The 17,926-nt window shown below is 43.8% G+C and overlaps 3 protein-coding genes across 3 annotated transcripts; 2 read left to right on the top strand and 1 right to left on the bottom strand.

The window, feature by feature from the left end:
* Positions 1–445: 445 nt before the first annotated feature.
* LOC130877605 (olfactory receptor 1361-like) lies at positions 446–1,387 on the top strand. Its single transcript, XM_057775047.1, has one exon. It carries the CDS (start codon positions 446–448, stop codon positions 1,385–1,387), a length of 942 nt encoding a protein of 313 aa, XP_057631030.1.
* Positions 1,388–8,388: 7,001 nt separating this feature from the next.
* On the top strand, positions 8,389–9,330 carry LOC130877590 (olfactory receptor 1361-like). The gene has a single exon (XM_057775027.1). The coding sequence runs from the start codon at positions 8,389–8,391 to the stop codon at positions 9,328–9,330; it is 942 nt and encodes a 313-aa protein (XP_057631010.1).
* Positions 9,331–11,924: 2,594 nt separating this feature from the next.
* Znf200 (zinc finger protein 200) lies at positions 11,925–16,748 on the bottom strand. The gene is given in 4 exon segments (XM_057776893.1): positions 11,925–12,104; positions 12,106–12,394; positions 12,396–12,639; positions 16,736–16,748. Coding segments are annotated over 4 exon segments (726 nt in total).
* Positions 16,749–17,926: the final 1,178 nt, after the last annotated feature.

The following is a 17,926-nucleotide window of genomic DNA, read 5'->3' as shown; positions in this document are numbered from 1 at the left end:
GGTTCTATGTTATATTTAATAAAGCACAAGAGTGATTCTGGTGAGATCAGAACAATCTAGGACTGGGAGGTGGAAGTTGAGGGCAGATTCTGATTTATTTATAAATGCATGTATATTTAAATTTATTTTTATTTTATGTCTGAATGTATTTTCCTGAATGTATGCATAGCAAATGATAGTGCCCATAGAGGCCAGAAGAGTTCCCAGGATCACTTGGAAAAGGGCTATGCACAATTGCTGGCCACCCTATGGGTGCCGAGAACTGACTCTGACTCCTCTGGAAGACCAGTCAGGCATTTTAATAGTTGAAGATCTCTCCAGTCCTAATGCAGGACTCTTAAGTTTGTGTTTTTTTAAACGTGACAAAGTCTGTTGTAAGATTTATTGCATCCAAACCTTCAGCGCCCACATTTCTGCCACTTTTCTCTGTAGCCGGACTCAGACCATGCGAGGCAGCAACCAGTCGAGTGTCTCCGAGTTCCTCCTCCTGGGACTCTCCAGGGATCCCCAGCAGCAGCGGCTCCTCTTCCTGCTCTTCCTCACCATGTACCTGGCCACTGTCCTGGGGAACCTGCTCATCATCCTGGCCATCGGCACAGACTCCCGCCTGCACACCCCCATGTACTTCTTCCTCAGCAACCTGTCCTGTGTGGATGTCTGCTTCTCCTCCACCACTGTCCCCAAGGTGCTGGCCAATCACCTCCTCGGGACTCAGGCCATTTCCTTCTCTGGTTGTCTCACACAATTATATTTCCTCTGTGTGTTTGCTGTCATGGACAATTTCTTGCTGGCTGTGATGGCCTATGACCGGTATGTAGCCATCTGCCACCCCTTACACTACACAACAAAGATGACCCATCAGCTCTGTGCCCTCCTTGTGTTCTGGTCATGGGTGGTAGCCAGCCTGAATGCTCTGTTTCAGACTTTGCTCATGGCTCGGCTCTCATTCTGTGCAGACAACACCATCCCCCACTTTTTCTGTGACATTACTCCTCTCCTGAACCTCTCCTGCTCAGACACACACCTCAATGAGCTGGCGCTCCTTTTTGTCGCGGGGCTGATAATGATAGCCCCATTTGTTTGTATCCTCGTCTCTTACATCCTTATTGCTTGTGCTATCCTGAGAGTCTCATCCCCAAGGGGAAGATGGAAAGCCTTCTCCACCTGCAGCTCCCACCTGGCTGTGGTCTGCCTCTTCTATGGCACCATCATATCCCTGTATTTCAACCCCTCCTCCTCTCGCTCAGCTGGGAGGGACATGGCAGCTGCCATGATGTACACGGTGGTGACCCCCATGCTGAACCCGTTCATCTACAGCCTGAGGAACAAGGACATGAAAGGGGCTTTAAGGAAAGTGCTTACCTTGAAATATTTATCTACTCAATAATGTTGAAAGTGATGAATATCACAGAGGGAACTAATGTCCAGAAATCCTTTGTGATTCTATCAATAATCTGAAACTTCACTTGTCTTTTGTAAGAAAAGGATGTATTGGGAGCTTTAGAGATGACCCACATTTAAGAGCCCTTGCTGCTATTGCAGAGGACCTGGATTTGATTTCCAGCATTCATAAGACAGCTCACAACTGTTCACAACTACAGTTCCCTGGGTTTGGGCACCCTTTTCTGAACTCAATGTGGCACCAGGCCTGCCACTGGAGCACAGGAATACATGCAGGCAAACCACCCATACACATAAAAATGTTTTGGAGAAAATAAGCTATTTTGGAGAACAAAACCCAGAATACAACTTCTTTAGGTAAAAGAATGAGAGAAAAAAAAAAAGTGAACAAAGGTCTTTATTCCTTTGTCATGTCAGTGCCTTGGAAACCCCCATGCACACACCTGTGCTTCTCCACTGTCAGTGAGCACAGCTTTGGGGAGTGGGGAGAGGTCTCCATGGGACAGTCCTGAAAGGGACTAACGATAAGTCTGAGCCTGTGTAGGGTGCGGTTGGAATTGGGAACTGATTCCTGTTTGGGATGGGATGTGCTTCCTGAATCACCTGAACACTGAACTCTGATTGGACAAGCAGTAGCAGCAGCAGCCACACGTGTCAGCCATGTTGAGGGCAGTGGATGATGATGTTGTTGGGAGTGGGTGGTCCTTGCTCTTCTGTTCAGACATGGTCACAACACGGTCTTGTGTCCTGTGCTTTCACTGTAACAGAGGCATTATTTGCCACTGCTGTCCTATGTATTCTCTGTGTCCTTTAGCAGACTTCCTAGACCAATGGGAGTGTTCAGGCCACCTCTGGGGCAGCAAGCACAGCTGTCCATTCTCCACACAGCAGAGGCCTTGCCTGAGCTCAGTGCAGGGGAAGAGCTGACCAGGTGCGCCGAGAGGGAAGGGTTCGCTTGGCGCTCCAGGAAACCCCAATTCTGCAGCTTGTTGGGCTTCATGTGTGATTCTTGTCATCCGGGCTTATGTAGCATTAACATTAGGCAGAGACTAGGTCAACTTGATAAAAATGAACTGTGCCTTCTACAGTTCCAGCGTCCAGGCTGGTCAGTCAGCCCTGGCCTCGTCTCCTTCCTCTGCTCCGTTTATGAGCATCGCTGGGATTCTCACAGTCTGTCTATGTGAGCCTGGCTGTCCCAGAGCTGTCACTTAGTTAAAAATTTATATACTAGCTTTCAAACTTCATTGTATTGCAAAACTTTTTTAAAAAGTGTCTGCTTTTTCATTTTCACAGACCTTTCATAATTGCATTTACTAATAGTTATTTTTCTCAGTTAAATGCCAAAATTATATTATGCTTTGAAATTTATTTTGAAAATGAGATGAAAGCTTAAAAAGTTGAGAAATAGCTCATGTTTGTTTGATTATACATAAAATCAAAGCACTCACGAGACTGAGGCAGGAGGATAGTGAGTTTCAGATTATCTGGAGGCGGAATGAGTTCTAGGCCAGCCTCACCTACAACGTGAGACCCTGTGTAATAAGAACAAAAGTGAGCTCCGTCATTGGCCTGGCAGCGGCAGGTCTCCAGATGACTGATGGGGGATTGCACAGACAGTGTGCTAATTTTACTTTCTGATATTCACTTAACACCCCAAAGGCCAGCTGACAATGATTGTCCTTAGGCTAAGTTCCATGTATGTGTGTCCATGTGTGTTTGTGGTGTGTTTACTTTTCATTTATTAATTCATATCTGTATGGGTGTTTTGCCTGCATGTACTTCTGTGTACCATGTGCATGCCTGGGGCTCACAGAGGTCAGAAAAGAGTGTTGGATGGAGTAACAGCTGTCTTGGATCTGGTGTGTGTGTGTCTGTGTGTGTGGCCTTCATATCAGTATATCCAATGGGAAGATCACAAAATTGATGAGGCAAGTAGGGAAGGATTTATTTGACACTACAGAAAAATAATTCTACTCGTCTGAGCTAAACTTTTTCATCTCATGAACTTTGGGTAGCTGATTAAAGGGGATTTTTTTCTACATTCCCAATATCCAGACATGTCAGTCAAGTGTATAATCTCTCCCATTCTGTCATATCTATGTGAATGGGCTCAGATATTTTAACTCAAATACTTGTCTACATCTAAACTTTCAACTGCTATTTTGTGAGAGGTTTTCTAAATTACTTCACGTCTCTATAATTTTATTTTTACTGATTTTATGTATTTCCACTCCCTAGTAATTCTATTTGTCCTTTAAAACATAAAAAACTTACAGTATGCTTTGAAATTATTTTGAAAATGACTAATAAGTCTGACATATTACCACATGGCTGTACTCCCAACACCAGGAGGCTGAGGCAGGAGGATCACAAGTTCATGGCCAGCATGGGTTATATTATGGGTTTCAGGTCAGCCAAGGCTACACTGTGAAATCCTGTCTTATCAAACAAAACATGCTACAAACCACAGCATTATACAGTTATTTCTATGCCATCTTTTCATGAGTGATTTATCAAGATCTTTGGTAAAACTCAAACCAAAATTCAAGGAATTTTGGGATTGTTGCTTCATGAATAAATGGTTGTTTTTTTGCTGTAGATTTTTGCTGTAGCTTTTTTTTTTTGACTCCCCTTTTGTTACATATTTGTGAATTAATTTCCACAGTTCAGAACTGTTTCCTATGCTTTTGGGGTTTACTAGTTACGTGTGAAAACAGTTTCCCACTGCCAGGCCTTGGTCCTCCTAGGTAAACGTAGAGACCTGCCTTCCTGCAATCAACAGGCGTTTGGTCAGTGTTTAGGTCCAGGAAAGATCATTCCACTTAAGATAATCACAGCTGTCTAAGGACACAGAATTACTACTTGCCCAAAGCTGCTGATTCATAGCTGCTCAGATAGAAGAATAAGATGCCCTGGCTTTACCTCATTTAAAAGATTCCTAACTCCTTATGCTCACCTTCAGCTCAGTTTACTGATTATTTTAGTTTAGGAAATTTACTGCTTGTGCTTTACTCTCAAGGACAGCAAAGGAGATATTAACCACAACCCAGAGAAAGACTTCCTTCCTGCTATCACTACAGACCCATAATACCCACGATCAGATTGGTTGATGACAGCAAACCCCAGAATCGATCATTTAGAGGCCTGAGCCTCCTTTCTGTTTCTTCCGCTTGGAGCAATAAGTGCAAACTTCAGACTTAGACCCATAGAAAGTGCAGTGTCTGGTGAATGTGCCAATCAGATCGGGAATCATTGGTTCTCCACCCCCCAAATGTTTACATAGGTTGCTTGGTTACCTGATATCATCTATGCATGCTGGGAGGAAAAAAGTGGTTCACTGATTTCAAAAACAATCTGTGCCCTATTCATAATTTCTCTAAAAATAAACCTTTTAGTTCTTTATCTAACAACCTAAAAATGTAGTGTAGCACACTAGTCTTCTCCTCTATAATCCCCTGATTTAATTATATTCTTAACTAGCTTTCTCCATCAAGGAGTTCATCAGATATGCACTAGCCACTCCCACCTTTGAGCTGACAGCCACGGAACCGTGTGACTGAGTGCACCTGCATGCACATATGTGAAAACTCTTATCTGATTTTTATGGGGCAAAGGAATTCCAGCCCTGGAACCTGCTGGGGCTGGAGAATTGCTGGTTACAAGGGTATGTATTACTGGGAACATTTGTAACAATGAAATAAGGAATAAGAATAAAGAAACAGGAATGGAAAGACCATGTTGTGAACAATTTTTAACTCTCAGATTTTAGGTCCTTTCTCTTACTGTGGTGTCTTTATTTGAACCCTGACAGGGATTCTGAAGAGCTGAGTTCTTGAGCACCCTGTCAAAAACAAATGAAAATTAACTTGAAACATATGAAATATTTTCTCCTCATCTTTTACTTTCAGCACTTTTATACAACACCTGACTCTGGGATCATGCTGGTTGCAATCAGTTGAGACTTGTGTATGTACAGATCATTTTAAAAACAAGTTTGAGAAGTTTTCAGCCATTATTTCTTCAAGTAGTTTTTCCTTTCCTTTTTCTCTTTTCCTTCCTTCCTCCCTCTCTTCCTCTTTCCCTTCTTTCTTTCTTTCTTTCTTTCTTTCTTTCTTTCTTTCTTTCTTTCTTTCTTTCTTTCTTTCTTTCTTTCTTGAGATAGTATTTCTCAGTGTATCCCTAGCTATCTTGGAACTCACTCCGTAGACCAAGCCGGCCTTGAACTCAAGACTCACCTGCCTCTGCCCCTGAGTGCTGGAATTGAAGGTGTTCACCATTACACCTGGCTTCTTTCCCCAAGTGCTTACTGTGTGTATTTGGTGTACTAATACTGTCTACCTTTGACCCCATGTTCTCTTTTTCCTCATCCCTTCCCTTCTGCTCTTCAACTTCTACACTCTGTGTGTGAGTATTTACAAGTTTGCCAATTATTTCTTTATCTGGTTCAAATTTGTTAAGCTCATTTAATGGACTGATTATTTCAATTGTTTACTTCCCAATTCCATAATGTCCATTTGGCATTTCCCCATATTTTTGTCTCCTTATTCCCTATTTGAGTTAACGTTGTCTTCATACTTTTATTTGCTTATTCAGTCAGCTCTCCTTTCCATAGGTCAAGGTTTTTACCATGGCTACTCTGAAGTATTTTTGTTAAATATGCCTAGGGATCTCATTGCTGCCTCTTGCAATAAGATCACAGGGTGGCTGCCACACACATTTGGTGTATATGTGGATGCTGGGAATCTGTACTGTGGTAAGTACTTTACCTTCTGAGTCAACTTCTAAGCTGGTAAAAGTAAACAATTTTTTTTTGTTTTATTTTTTGAGACAGGTTCTCACTGTGCAGTCCAGACTGGCTTCAAACACACAGGAATCCACTTGCTGCTGTTTTTTAAGGGCTGGGATTAAAGGCATGTGCCGCCATGGCAAGCAAAAGTACTGATTTTTTGGCTATAAACTTTATTGTAGATAATGTCAAACATATGTAAGAGCATACAGCACAGATGTTCAAAGCACATAGATGCAAGAATTAACTAACAGCCAATAACATTTCATCTATGCCCCTGAATTTTACTCTTCTTTTTTATTTTTATTATATTAGTGTGTGTGTGTGTGTGTGTGAGAGAGAGAGAGAGAGAGAGAGAAAGAGAGAGAGAGAGAGAGAGGTCTTTGTAGCCCAGACTACATAGCCATTATCATTTTTATTTATTTTTTAAAAAGATTTATTTTATATGTGAATGTTTTTCTGCATATTCATGCATGCACACCACATGCATTCCCAAGGAGATGAGTAGAGGGTGTCAGATCTCAGATTACCTGAAACTGGAGTTATGGATGGTTGAGAAACACCATGTGGGTGTTGGGAATGGAACCTGAACCGCCTGCAAGAGCAAAAAGTCCTCTACACCACTGAATCATCTCTCTAGCGTCTAGTGTTTCTTTTTCTTTGTTATGTTTTTGTTTTTATGAGACTGAGCCTGGAACATGGCAGCAATCTTCCTGCTTTAGACTCCAGTGTGTCTGGATAAGCACATGATATCCCTCTTCTAAACTCCTTTCCAGGATGAGCTAAGAAAGATGCGGCTCTTATTGTTGAACAATGGATGGGAATGAAGGCCTCCTCAAGCTGGGCATTAGAAGTATCCTGAATCCTAAGTCAGCAGCCCCAGGACTCCCCAGCTTCTTTCTCCTCTCTCTGTGTTCACCTTGTTTTTGCTGTCACCTCTAGACGTTTACTTGTTTACCTGGGAGTGAAGCAGGAAAACACTGTGAGCTTCTAGATGTGCATGGATGGGAGAAGCCACACTGAGGCTGGCCTACCAGTTCTCTGTCCCCAGGCTAGGTTTCTAAGTCCTACCATGAATCCTGTCTGGAAGGGGTGGGAAGATAAATGAGGCTGGTGAAGAGCTATAGATTTTCAGAAATGGACGACTCACTGTGGGCTGGGAAGACAGTCACGGCAGACTACACATTTTTCCATCTTGCTTTGCCCTCATTGTACTTTACACCAAATGTTTTACGGGATCAAACCCAACCCTGGAAGGCCAGTTGCTCCCTTCTGTACTCCCAGGGCTTCCTATCAGCACATGTACCACAACCCTATGTGGTGAGAGGATGTTCTCTCCGGTAACACAATACCTCCAGTTTCTGTGCTGAAAGGAAGACCCTGGACCAATCCTTCAAATCTACTAGCGTAGATAACTAAGTTGATGGAGCTCTCAGGGAATTTCTCTGGGGCTTGTCCCCACCCTGATTTCCTCATCCCCAGATTCTAACTTCGATGATACACTCCATCATTGCTTGTCAGTGGGGACCAGGATTTCAGTGGCACAATAACTTTCTGCAGATCTTTAATGAGATGCTTAGGGAGTCTGTACCCAGTGGGATTAGATGCTGTGGGAAATTCTCCCAAACCTCCTTCTGGCACAGAAAGCTAAGACAGTGATCATCCACTCTTTGTGTATTCCTGAGACCTTCCCATCCCTCCAATAAAGGACACTGTTGCCCAGCAACTCTGAAGTGGGAAACAGTAGCGTTGGCCTGTCCAGGTATTTTCAGAATAGGAGAAATGACAGCATTTCTTTTGCAGCAAGAGCTGCTCACTCTCTTCCACAGAGAGAAGAGCAGGGGTCGTCACACGGGCATCTGTTGGAGCTTGCAATCAGTCCAATAACTGCCTGTGTTCTCCTTGAGCTGCTAAGGGGTGGGAGAGACTGGGATGTTACCAGAGGTACGTATGGTTGCAGGGAAGGATGGTGTGTGTGCGTGAATGCTTTTTATGTTATATTCCATAAAACTGAAAGGGTGGACCTTGGAAGCCAGCACCACGTAAAATTGGAATTTTTTAATTGCGTGTGTAGAAAATAGGAGTGGATCTCAATTCAGAAACTTTAATGTAATCTTAATATAAGCCTGGTTGTAGCATCCAAACCCGAAGACTGCATTCTCACCCGTGTCTGTTCTCTGTAGTTAGCTGGGCTCAGACTCATGAGAGGCAGCAACCAGTCGAGTGTCTCTGAGTTCCTCCTCCTGGGACTCTCCAGGGATCCCCAGCAGCAGCGGCTCCTCTTCCTGCTCTTCCTCACCATGTACCTGGCCACTGTCCTGGGAAACCTGCTCATCATCCTGGCCATCGGCACAGACTCTCGCCTGCACACCCCCATGTACTTCTTCCTCAGCAACCTGTCCTGTGTGGATGTCTGCTTCTCCTCCACCACTGTCCCCAAGGTGCTGGCCATGCACATACTCAGGACTCAGGCCATTTCCTTCTCTGGGTGTCTCATGCAAATTTATTTCCTCTGTGTGTTTGCTGTTATGGACAATTTTCTGCTGGCTGTGATGGCCTATGACCGGTATGTAGCCATCTGCCACCCCTTACACTACACAACAAAGATGACCCATCAGCTCTGTGCCCTTCTTGTGTTTGGGTCATGGGTGGTAGCCAGCCTGAATGCTCTGTTGCACACCCTGCTCATGGCTCGGCTCTCATTCTGTGCAGACAACACCATCCCCCACTTTTTCTGTGAGGTGACTCTCCTTTTGAACCTCTCCTGCTCAGACACACACCTCAATGAGCTAATAATTTTTTTTGTCGCGGGGCTGTTAATGATAGCCCCATTTGTTTGTATCCTCGTCTCTTACATCCTTATTGCTTGTGCTATCCTGAGAGTCTCATCCCCAAGGGGAAGATGGAAAGCCTTCTCCACCTGCAGCTCCCACCTGGCTGTGGTCTGCCTCTTCTATGGCACCATCATATCCCTGTATTTCAACCCCTCCTCTTCTCGCTCAGCTGGGAGGGACATGGCAGCTGCCATGATGTACACAGTGGTGACCCCCATGCTGAACCCGTTCATCTACAGCCTGAGGAACAAGGACATGAAAGGGGCTTTAAGGAAAGTGCTTACCATGAAATTTTTGTCTTCTCAATAAGGCTAAGACAATCATATTAAGAAGTAATTTCCAAGAAAACAATTTTATTCTACTATGTGAAACTTAACATTTGTGTTAGAAAAGCATCTACTATCTCTTGGTAGAATAAAATCCCTGCTGTAGACTAAACAGGTGACAGGTGGAAAGTGACTTGGGACGGAGCTCAGCTGCAGAGTGTTTACCTAGCATGTGAAAGGCCTAGCGTTGATCCCTAGTCATGACAAAATAAATATCATTTTAAAGATTTAAAACATGGGTGTGCCGTGTGTGTGGTTGTCCAAGGAGCTAGAAGAGGGTTACAGGTATATGTGAATCACCTGACGTGGGTTGTAAACCAAATCTGGGTCCTCTGGAAGAACAGCAAGTGACTGCAGAGCCATCTCTCCCGCCCAGTCAAAGTGCTTCAATCAAACCCCTTCATTCCAATCATGAGAGCCCTCCTGACAAGAGGCACCACAAACACATCTACTCTTTACTCCCGATTGCCAGAGGAGACAATGCACATGCCCAGAAAACAGGTGGATCTGCACCTGCCTGGAGAACAGGTGGAGCTGCACCTGCCTGGAGAACAGGTGGAGCTGCACCTGCCTGGAGAACAGGTGGAGCTGCACCTGCCTGGAGAACAGGTGGAGCTGCACCTGCCTGGAGAACAGGTGGAGCTGCACCTGTCTGGAGAACAGGTGGAGCTGCACCTGCCTGGAGAACAGGTGGAGCTGCACCTGCCTTGAGAACAGGTGGAGCTGCACCTGCCTGGAGAACAGGTGGAGTTGCACATGCCTGGAGAACAGGTGTAAGTTGCACATACATGCTTGGAGAACAGGTGTGAGCTGCACATACATGCCTGGGAACAGGTGGATCTGCACATGTCTGGAGAACAGGTGGGAGATGCACATACATGCCTGGAGAACAGCTGGGAGCTGTACATGCCTGGAGAACAAGTGGGAGCTGCACATGCCTAGAGAACAGGTGGGAGCTGCACATGCATGGAGAACAGGTGGGAGCTGCACATGCCTGGAGAACAGCTGGGAGCTGCACATGCCTGGAGAACAGGTGGGAGCTGCACATGCATGGAGAACAGGTGGGAGCTGCACATGTCTGGAGAATAGGTAGAAGCTGCTAAAAAGAAATAACAAGCTGAGCTGTTTTGGGTGATGTCAGGAAAGAACTGGGCACTGTTGCTTCAGATGAGATACTGTTATTAGGATGCTTGTGATTGATTGGCTGTCTTGGTGTATGTCATCTAGAAGAAAGGAACAGATAAAGTGTGAGCTCCAGTCAAGAAGCAGTACCATTCATACCAATCACTTTGAAGCTCTGGGTGTTTGCCATTTTGTGGTCAGGAAAATATATATATATCTTTTGTTTTTTGAAGCAGAGTAGCCCTGGTTGTCCTTGAACTCACTTTGTAGACCAGACTGGTCTCTAACTCATGTAGATCCACATGTCTCTGTTGGGATTAAAGGCATGTGTCAACAAGTCTGATACAGGACAATATTCTTCATGTTCTCAGCAGTCATCCCAGAATAATCCTTTGTGATGTCACAATCACAGAGACTTAACTTGCTACAGCTGTTCTATGAAATTCTGTTCACTGGGAAAACTCCAAACTGTGCCCGCCCTGCTTCTAGGTGACAACGCTAAGCTTCAGTCTTTAAGGCGAGCACATGTGGAGAGGAGACCCGGCCCAGCAAGGTGATCCCAGCAATTCATCCCTTCCTTCCTGTGTAAGGCTGATACCCGGACTGTCTTTAAAAGAACTGCTCTCTTTCACTCCGGTTTTCCAATTTGTGAGGTTTGTTCATAGGATTCCTTTATTGCTTTTAAAATCTGAGAAAATCTGAGATTTTTATGTATGAATGTGGGTGTTTTGCCTGTATGTACATCTGTGTATTATCTTTGTGCAGTTCCCGAGGAGAACAGACGAGGGCACTGTGTCCTCTGGAACTGGAGTTATAGGCCTTAACTACTACGTGGGTACTGGGAGCCAAACTGGGTCCTCTGAAATAACTAACAGCCATTCTTCCAGCCGCTGGGCCACCTCTCCAGCTCCGTTATTATCCTTTTAATGTCAACCGCGATTTCTGGTACAAGTGTTTCAGGTTCATGTGTTAAGGTCTGGTTGCTATCGGGAAGTGGTGGGACCTTTGGGGGGTAAGGCTTAGTGCAAAGAAGTCAGGTCATAAGCAGATCACTGAGGAGACATAGGACTCCCCACTCCTCCTTTGTCCTCCTTTGCTTGTAAGGATCCCATGAGGTAAACAGACCCCCTCCACCCCAATGCCCTTCTCGATATAGGGAGCTTCCAAAGATCCAAAGCAACAGGGTCAAGCAACTGTGGACTGAGAGCCCGGACACTGAGTCAAAATAAACCTTCCCTCTTTCACTTGTATCAGGTCTTTCGTTACAGAAATGGAAAACTGGAAGCCATTCGTTTCAGACCTCCCTGCTCAGATGTGCACTTGAGGGCAGACGTCCCTCTTGACGCTCTTGCTTTATCTTGCAAATTTTAGTACACTAAATTTTATTTGCATTTTTGGAATGTCTTAATTGACATTTTTTCTTTTGACCCATTTATTTAGAATTGTTCTTCAATCTTAAAATGTTTGGATTCTTAATTCTTTGTAAAACTTTTCAGGCAGAGGCGGGCCCTTTCCTGATCCCAGCTCTGCTCCTGGGGCTGAGAAGCTGAGTGACAACTGACCAATCTCCCTTCTCCCACTTCCTTGTTGTTGTTGCAATGTGTATGATCTCTCAGCCTCGTGACTCTGCAGATGAAATTACAAATTCTTCATTTTGGGGGAAGGTTTTCCCCCATTCTGGACACTAAAATATTTTCTCTCCTGCATGAATTCCTTCATGGCGACTCTGATGAAAATTCTGATCAAAGTTTCTACCACACTGAGAACAGGAATAGGGTTTCTCCCCTGTATGGATTCATTTGTGCTTTTTAAGGTTTGTTTCATGATTGAATTCTTTTCCACCGTGGCTACAGTCATAGGGCTTCTCACCAGTGTGAATCCTCTGGTGGGAAATAAGAGAAGAACTTTCAGCAAACTGCTTCCCATGCAGGACACGTACCCAATGTCTTTGTTTTCTCATCTTGATAAAGTGTAGTAATATTAATGTCCACATATTTTGAGACATCTTCCAGTGGAGAATTATTTTCAGTTGTAACTAGAAGGCTTCTCAGTTTCTTCTGCTGTGGAATGGGTGTGTTTACTCTTTCTTCTTGGCAAGCTGGAGGTTGCTCAGAAACCCAAGAACAACTCACTGCATCCATATCTGAAGATTTCCTCTGCAATCTTGTTTCTGAAGATCTTCATCTCTGAGATTACTCTCATTGCCTGTTGAAATAGAGAATGTTATACTGTTGAGTTCTGACAGCTCGGCTAGGGAAAGCCAGGTTTCTTATGAAACAGCAACTTGATGCGCCATAATGAAGGGCGCCTGTAAGCCCAGGATTTTTGTGACACAGGCAAAGGAATGCTGTTAGGTTCAAGTCCAGCCTGGTCTACACAGTGAGTACCACCCAGCCAGGGCCAGAGAGCAAGACCTTGCCTTGAAAAAAAAAAAGACAAAACAAAACAAAACAACAACAAAACCAACCAAAAAATAATAAAAGTGGCTGGATATGGAGATACTAGCCTTTAACCCAGCATTTGGAACAGAGAAGAAGGGAGACCTATGAATTTGAGGCCTGTCTGCTCTACATAGCAAGTTCCAGGACAGCCGGGGCTACATAATAATGAGACTCTGCAAATAAATAACCCAACAAAGCAATACAATAAACAGACACGATTTTAAAGTCAGAAATCGAAGGACTAGCAGAAAATCACTCCCTTTCCCTCCTACTAAGCATGGGGTAATTACTAAGAAATCTTCCTACTCCCACAGGACAAAAACACAGCCTCCTCTGAAAGATGAGTGGACGGCCCTGGAAGACTCCATGTTGTTCTGTAATAGGCACGGACTACATCAGCGCTTGTGGACTCTGCAGAGCAGAGCCTAAGCACTAGGAGCCGACGGGACACCAGGAGTCCAGCAATAAGGTGGCTGTGGGGTGGGCTGCTTCCGGACTCGCACTACAGCGCGGGGCAAGACTCCAATATTCTACGCAAGGAAAAGCTAGAAACAATTCAAATGCCTGCCTAGCATGAACAAAGTCCATCTGGGCGTAGCCTCCAGCACGCATAAACAGGGCGTGGGGGCACATGCCTGTAATCCCAGAACTCAGGAGATGGAAGAAGGGGACTCAGAAGTTCTAGGCCAGCCTGGGAGACATGAGATTTTTCTCATTTAAAAAGAAAAGTATTTTAAAATCAGGAACTAGGTGCTGGAGAGATGGCTCAGAGGTTAAGAGCACTTCCAGAGGACCCAGGTTCAATTCCCAGCACCCACATGGCAGCTCGCAGCTGTCTGTAGCTCCAGTTACAACAAGGCTTCTGATACCCTCACATAGATATATATTCAGGCAAAGCACCAATGAACAGAAAATAAAAATAAGTTATATATGTATATATAATATATAATATATAAGAACTGTAGTTCAGTGATAGAATGTTTGTTGACCATGCACTGGCTCTGATCCCCAACACGGGATTAAAACTTAATACTAACTTACTGGATCTTCTTATGAGGAAGGGAATTGAATTTTATCATTTCAATAACTATGAAAATGACCATAAGATTTTTCTTTTTTAAAAAAAATACATATTTTATTTTATGTGTGGTGGTTTGACTAAGAATGCCTCAATAGGCTCATAGATTTGAATGCCTGGTTACCAGGGAGTGGCTCTATCGGAAAGGATTGTGAGGATTAGGAGTTACAGCTTTGCTGGAGCAGGTATGACCTTGACGTGTGTACTGGGGCTGGGCTTTGATTTCAAAAGCTTATTTCAGGCCCACACTCTTTCTCTCTATCTACGGATTAGGATGTAGCTCTCAGCTACTGCTTCAGTACCTGCCTGCATGCCGCCATGCTCCCCACCATGATGATAATGGACTAGACACTGAAACAGTAAACCAGCCCCATTGAATGCTTTCTTTTATGAGAGTGGCTTTCGTCCTGGTGTCTCTTCACAGCAACAGAGCAATGACTAAGAGAATATGTTTAGGTATTTTGCTCATATGTATATTTGTTCATGTGCCATGTGGGCGCCTGGTGCCCATGGAAGTCAGAAGAGGGCATTGGATCCCTTAGAACTGTAGGTATAGTTGCAAGCCACCATGTGGGTGCTAGGAATCAAACTGAGGTCCTCTGCAAAAACAAGAGCTGTTACCTGCCACGCCACTTCTCCAGCTCCCTTACTGGACTTTAAAAAGATTCAATTAGCCAGGCAGTGGTGGCGCACGCCTTTAATCCCAGCCCTTGGGAGGCAGAGGCAGGTGGATCTCTGTGAGTTCGAGGTCTACAGAGCTAGTTCTAGGACAGCCAATAAAAAAATGTTGTCTCATAAAAAAGTCAAATAAATAAAGCCAATGAAAGTTTTTTTTTAAATTTTAATCCTATTAGTAGACTTTCTAGTATAACTCCTATCCTTAAATGACTATTAAGTAGTTTTTGCATTCTTAGGATAAATCTCTCATTCAGGTATGGTAGAAAAATGGTAATTTTTTAAATTGAAAAAAGTGGTAATTTTTCAGGTTTCAGTGTTTTGTTTTGTTTGTTTTTTAAGACAGGGTTTCTCTGTGTAACCCTGACTGTCCTGGAACTCACTCTGTGGATCAGGGTGACCTTGAACTCTGAGATTTGCCTACCTCTGCTTCTCAAGAGCTGGGACTAAAAGTCTGTGACACCACCGCCCAGTCAGTTTTCTGTCTTATTACACTCATTTCATAAAGAACAGTTTCTCAAGTTTCCTTCTTTTTCTATACTCTGGTATATATATTTTCCTTGATTTGAATTTAGTAATTTAGAATTTTCTGTGAAACTAATATTTTCCCCATAGATTGGAGCAAATCTTTGAATAATTTAAATTTCCTTTATGGAAGTTGTGTTATACACAGTTTTAAATTTTGATTTAATAATCTTTTGTTTCTAAAACTAACACATTAATTTCTAGTTTTATATTAATGCCTGTTATTTTAATTTATCCAGTTTTTCTTTTTTCTTTGTTTGTTTGTTTGTTTTTTTGTTTGTTTGTTTTTCAAGACAGTGTTTCTCTGTAGCTTTTTAGCCTATCCAGGAACTAGCTGGATATTGTAGACCAGGTTGTCCTAGAACTCACAGAAATCTGCCTGCCTCTGCCTCCTAAGTTCTGGGACTAATGGTGTGTGCCACCACCACCCAGTATTAATTTATTCTGTTTTCTGGTACATATGAATTACATATTAAATAAAATGAACAGCTATGAATTTTCTTCTGAGAATAAGTCTAGTTTTCATCAAAGGTTGTTTTTCTTTTTTGTTTTCTTCTGTTTGACAGGGTCTTACTGTGTAACCATGACTGGCCTTGAAACTTGTTAGTAGGCTAACCTCCAATTCACAGAGATGTGCCCACCTCAGCCTCCTGAGTGTTGTGATTACAGGTGTGAGCCACCACACCTGGCCCACGTCACAAATGCTGAAATAGATGCGAGGTTCTGATAGTGTTCTATAAAAAAGTATGCAATTCAAATTTGTTTTTCTTTCTTTGGCCTAAAATTTTTTCAGGGGATGGGGCTGTAGCTCAGTTGCTAAGAGTGATGGCTTCAATTGCATAAAGGCCTGGGTTCAATCCCTAGCACCACATATAGCAAGCATGATAACACATCCTTGTGATCTCAGTGCTCAGAGGAGAGGAGGAGGAGTTGGGGTCATCCTTGGCACCACAGTGAGCTTGAGGCCAGCCTGGGTCACCCAGAGACCCTATCTCAAGGAGATAAGTCTTCTTTTTGCTGCCATTTTGCTAAAGTGACACAGCACTGACTGCCACTGTCACACAGGGCTGCGACCTCTGCTCTGTTCCTCCTGGGTTTTCCCTGACTGGATTTCAGGTCAGATTGTCAAGCTCCATTAAAAAAAAAACTTACTGTTATCATCAAAGGAATTACACTGAATTCAGAAATCAGTTACTGAGTCTCATAATAAAGCAAGTTCTCCGTTCCATTAGTGGCTCCAAGCACATAGAGCTGCGAGTCTGTGGTGAGGCTCTACTCAGTGAGGTGGAACAAAACCAAGGCTGTGCACGTGTACTTTAGCAAGTGTGAGTACTGCTTCAACCACTCCAAAGGAGAGGGACAGACTTCGAGGCTGAGCATGGTGGTCTGGATATACCTATCGTCTTAGTACTTGGGAGCAGAGCCAGGAAAATTGCTTCAATTTTTCTATCAGTCTGTTCCATCTAGTGAATTCCAAACAAGCCAGAGCTACAAAATAAGATCTGGCTTTCGCCATAGCACACAATCTGAACCAAAGGATTTCTTACCCGGTGACATCATCTCCCCCAAATGACCACTGTTTTCCTTCTCTGAGTTGGCTTACTGAGGGGATCTGTGCTCACGCGTAGAAACACAACGCCTATTCTATGCTTTATGGTACATGGGCTTGGAACTAAGCTGGAGGCTTAGAAACACAGGCACACACACACACACACACACACACACAGACACGGGGACAAGGGGCATCCTTGACACGAGAATGCCCACTTTCTTGTGCTCAGGGGCAGCTTATTTATATAGTGCTCTGGCCACACCCCAGCTCTTGGGATCTTTCAGCTGCAGACCCATCAGAACCCACTCCCCTGCCATCAGGGTCTTGTGCTCAGAGCAGCTGCAGGCTGCTCAGAGCAGAGAAAAACAAGTTGTTTACAGGAAATTCAGGGTCCGGTGGTCTGCAGTCCCCAACACTCACACATTCTTCTTGAGAGTAACATACATTCAAAGCCTCAAAGACCATTTGTGCCTGAAAGAACAAGAGGCCCCTATCTTTTTAGGAACAGATTCCCTAGCAGCTCAGGGAAAGACTTAAGAAAGACTTGGACCCAATTAAGGGAAAGAATGGCGAACAGACCTATAAACCCCATACAGGGGCAACACAGACAGGACAGCCAGGCTGAGGAGACAGAAAAACAGAAGAGAATATTCACAGAGGCTTACTTTTAAAAATGTATTCTGTGCAGTTTGGCTGGAAAGGGAAGGCTGCAAGAGCAAAGAAGGCAATGCAGTCAGACGGGGTGTGGGAAACCCACCCGAGAGTCAACTTTTTTTTTTTGATTTTCAGAAGTACAGTTTTATTGACTGTCAAAAAGGATATGTCATATAAAAACCAACTCTGTCAAGCCCTTCCATTTCATTCATTTAGTGTTCACACAAAACAAGCCCTCACGTTTTAATGCTTAAAATGAAATTATTTCATATCAAATATTAACCTCTGACGAAATTTCCATTTTAATTCCATGGTCCAGGTTTGCAGGTACATTAGTATAAGCAGCCCCCACCCCACATGCACACTGTATATTTAGATGCTGATTTGTAGACAGAGCATTTTTCTGAGAAGCCGCGAAGATGCAAGGGGGGCTTTTCCATAGGGTTCAGCCAATGTGCCATAAAGCCAAAGGTTCCAAAAAGGAAGAACCACACTTCCCATGTAACGGGTTGTCTGGAGAAGAAACACAACT

The sequence above is a fragment of the Chionomys nivalis genome, chromosome 7 (genome assembly GCF_950005125.1).
Source record: "Chionomys nivalis chromosome 7, mChiNiv1.1, whole genome shotgun sequence".
NCBI lineage: Eukaryota > Metazoa > Chordata > Mammalia > Rodentia > Cricetidae > Chionomys > Chionomys nivalis.
This window is presented reverse-complemented; position numbering and strand designations above follow the sequence as displayed.

Excerpts from the sequence above, each read along its gene's own strand:
- LOC130877605 (XM_057775047.1), top strand. The coding sequence starts at position 446 with ATGCGAGGCAGCAACCAGTCGAGTGTCTCCGAGTTCCTCCTCCTGGGA.
- LOC130877590 (XM_057775027.1), top strand. The coding sequence starts at position 8,389 with ATGAGAGGCAGCAACCAGTCGAGTGTCTCTGAGTTCCTCCTCCTGGGA.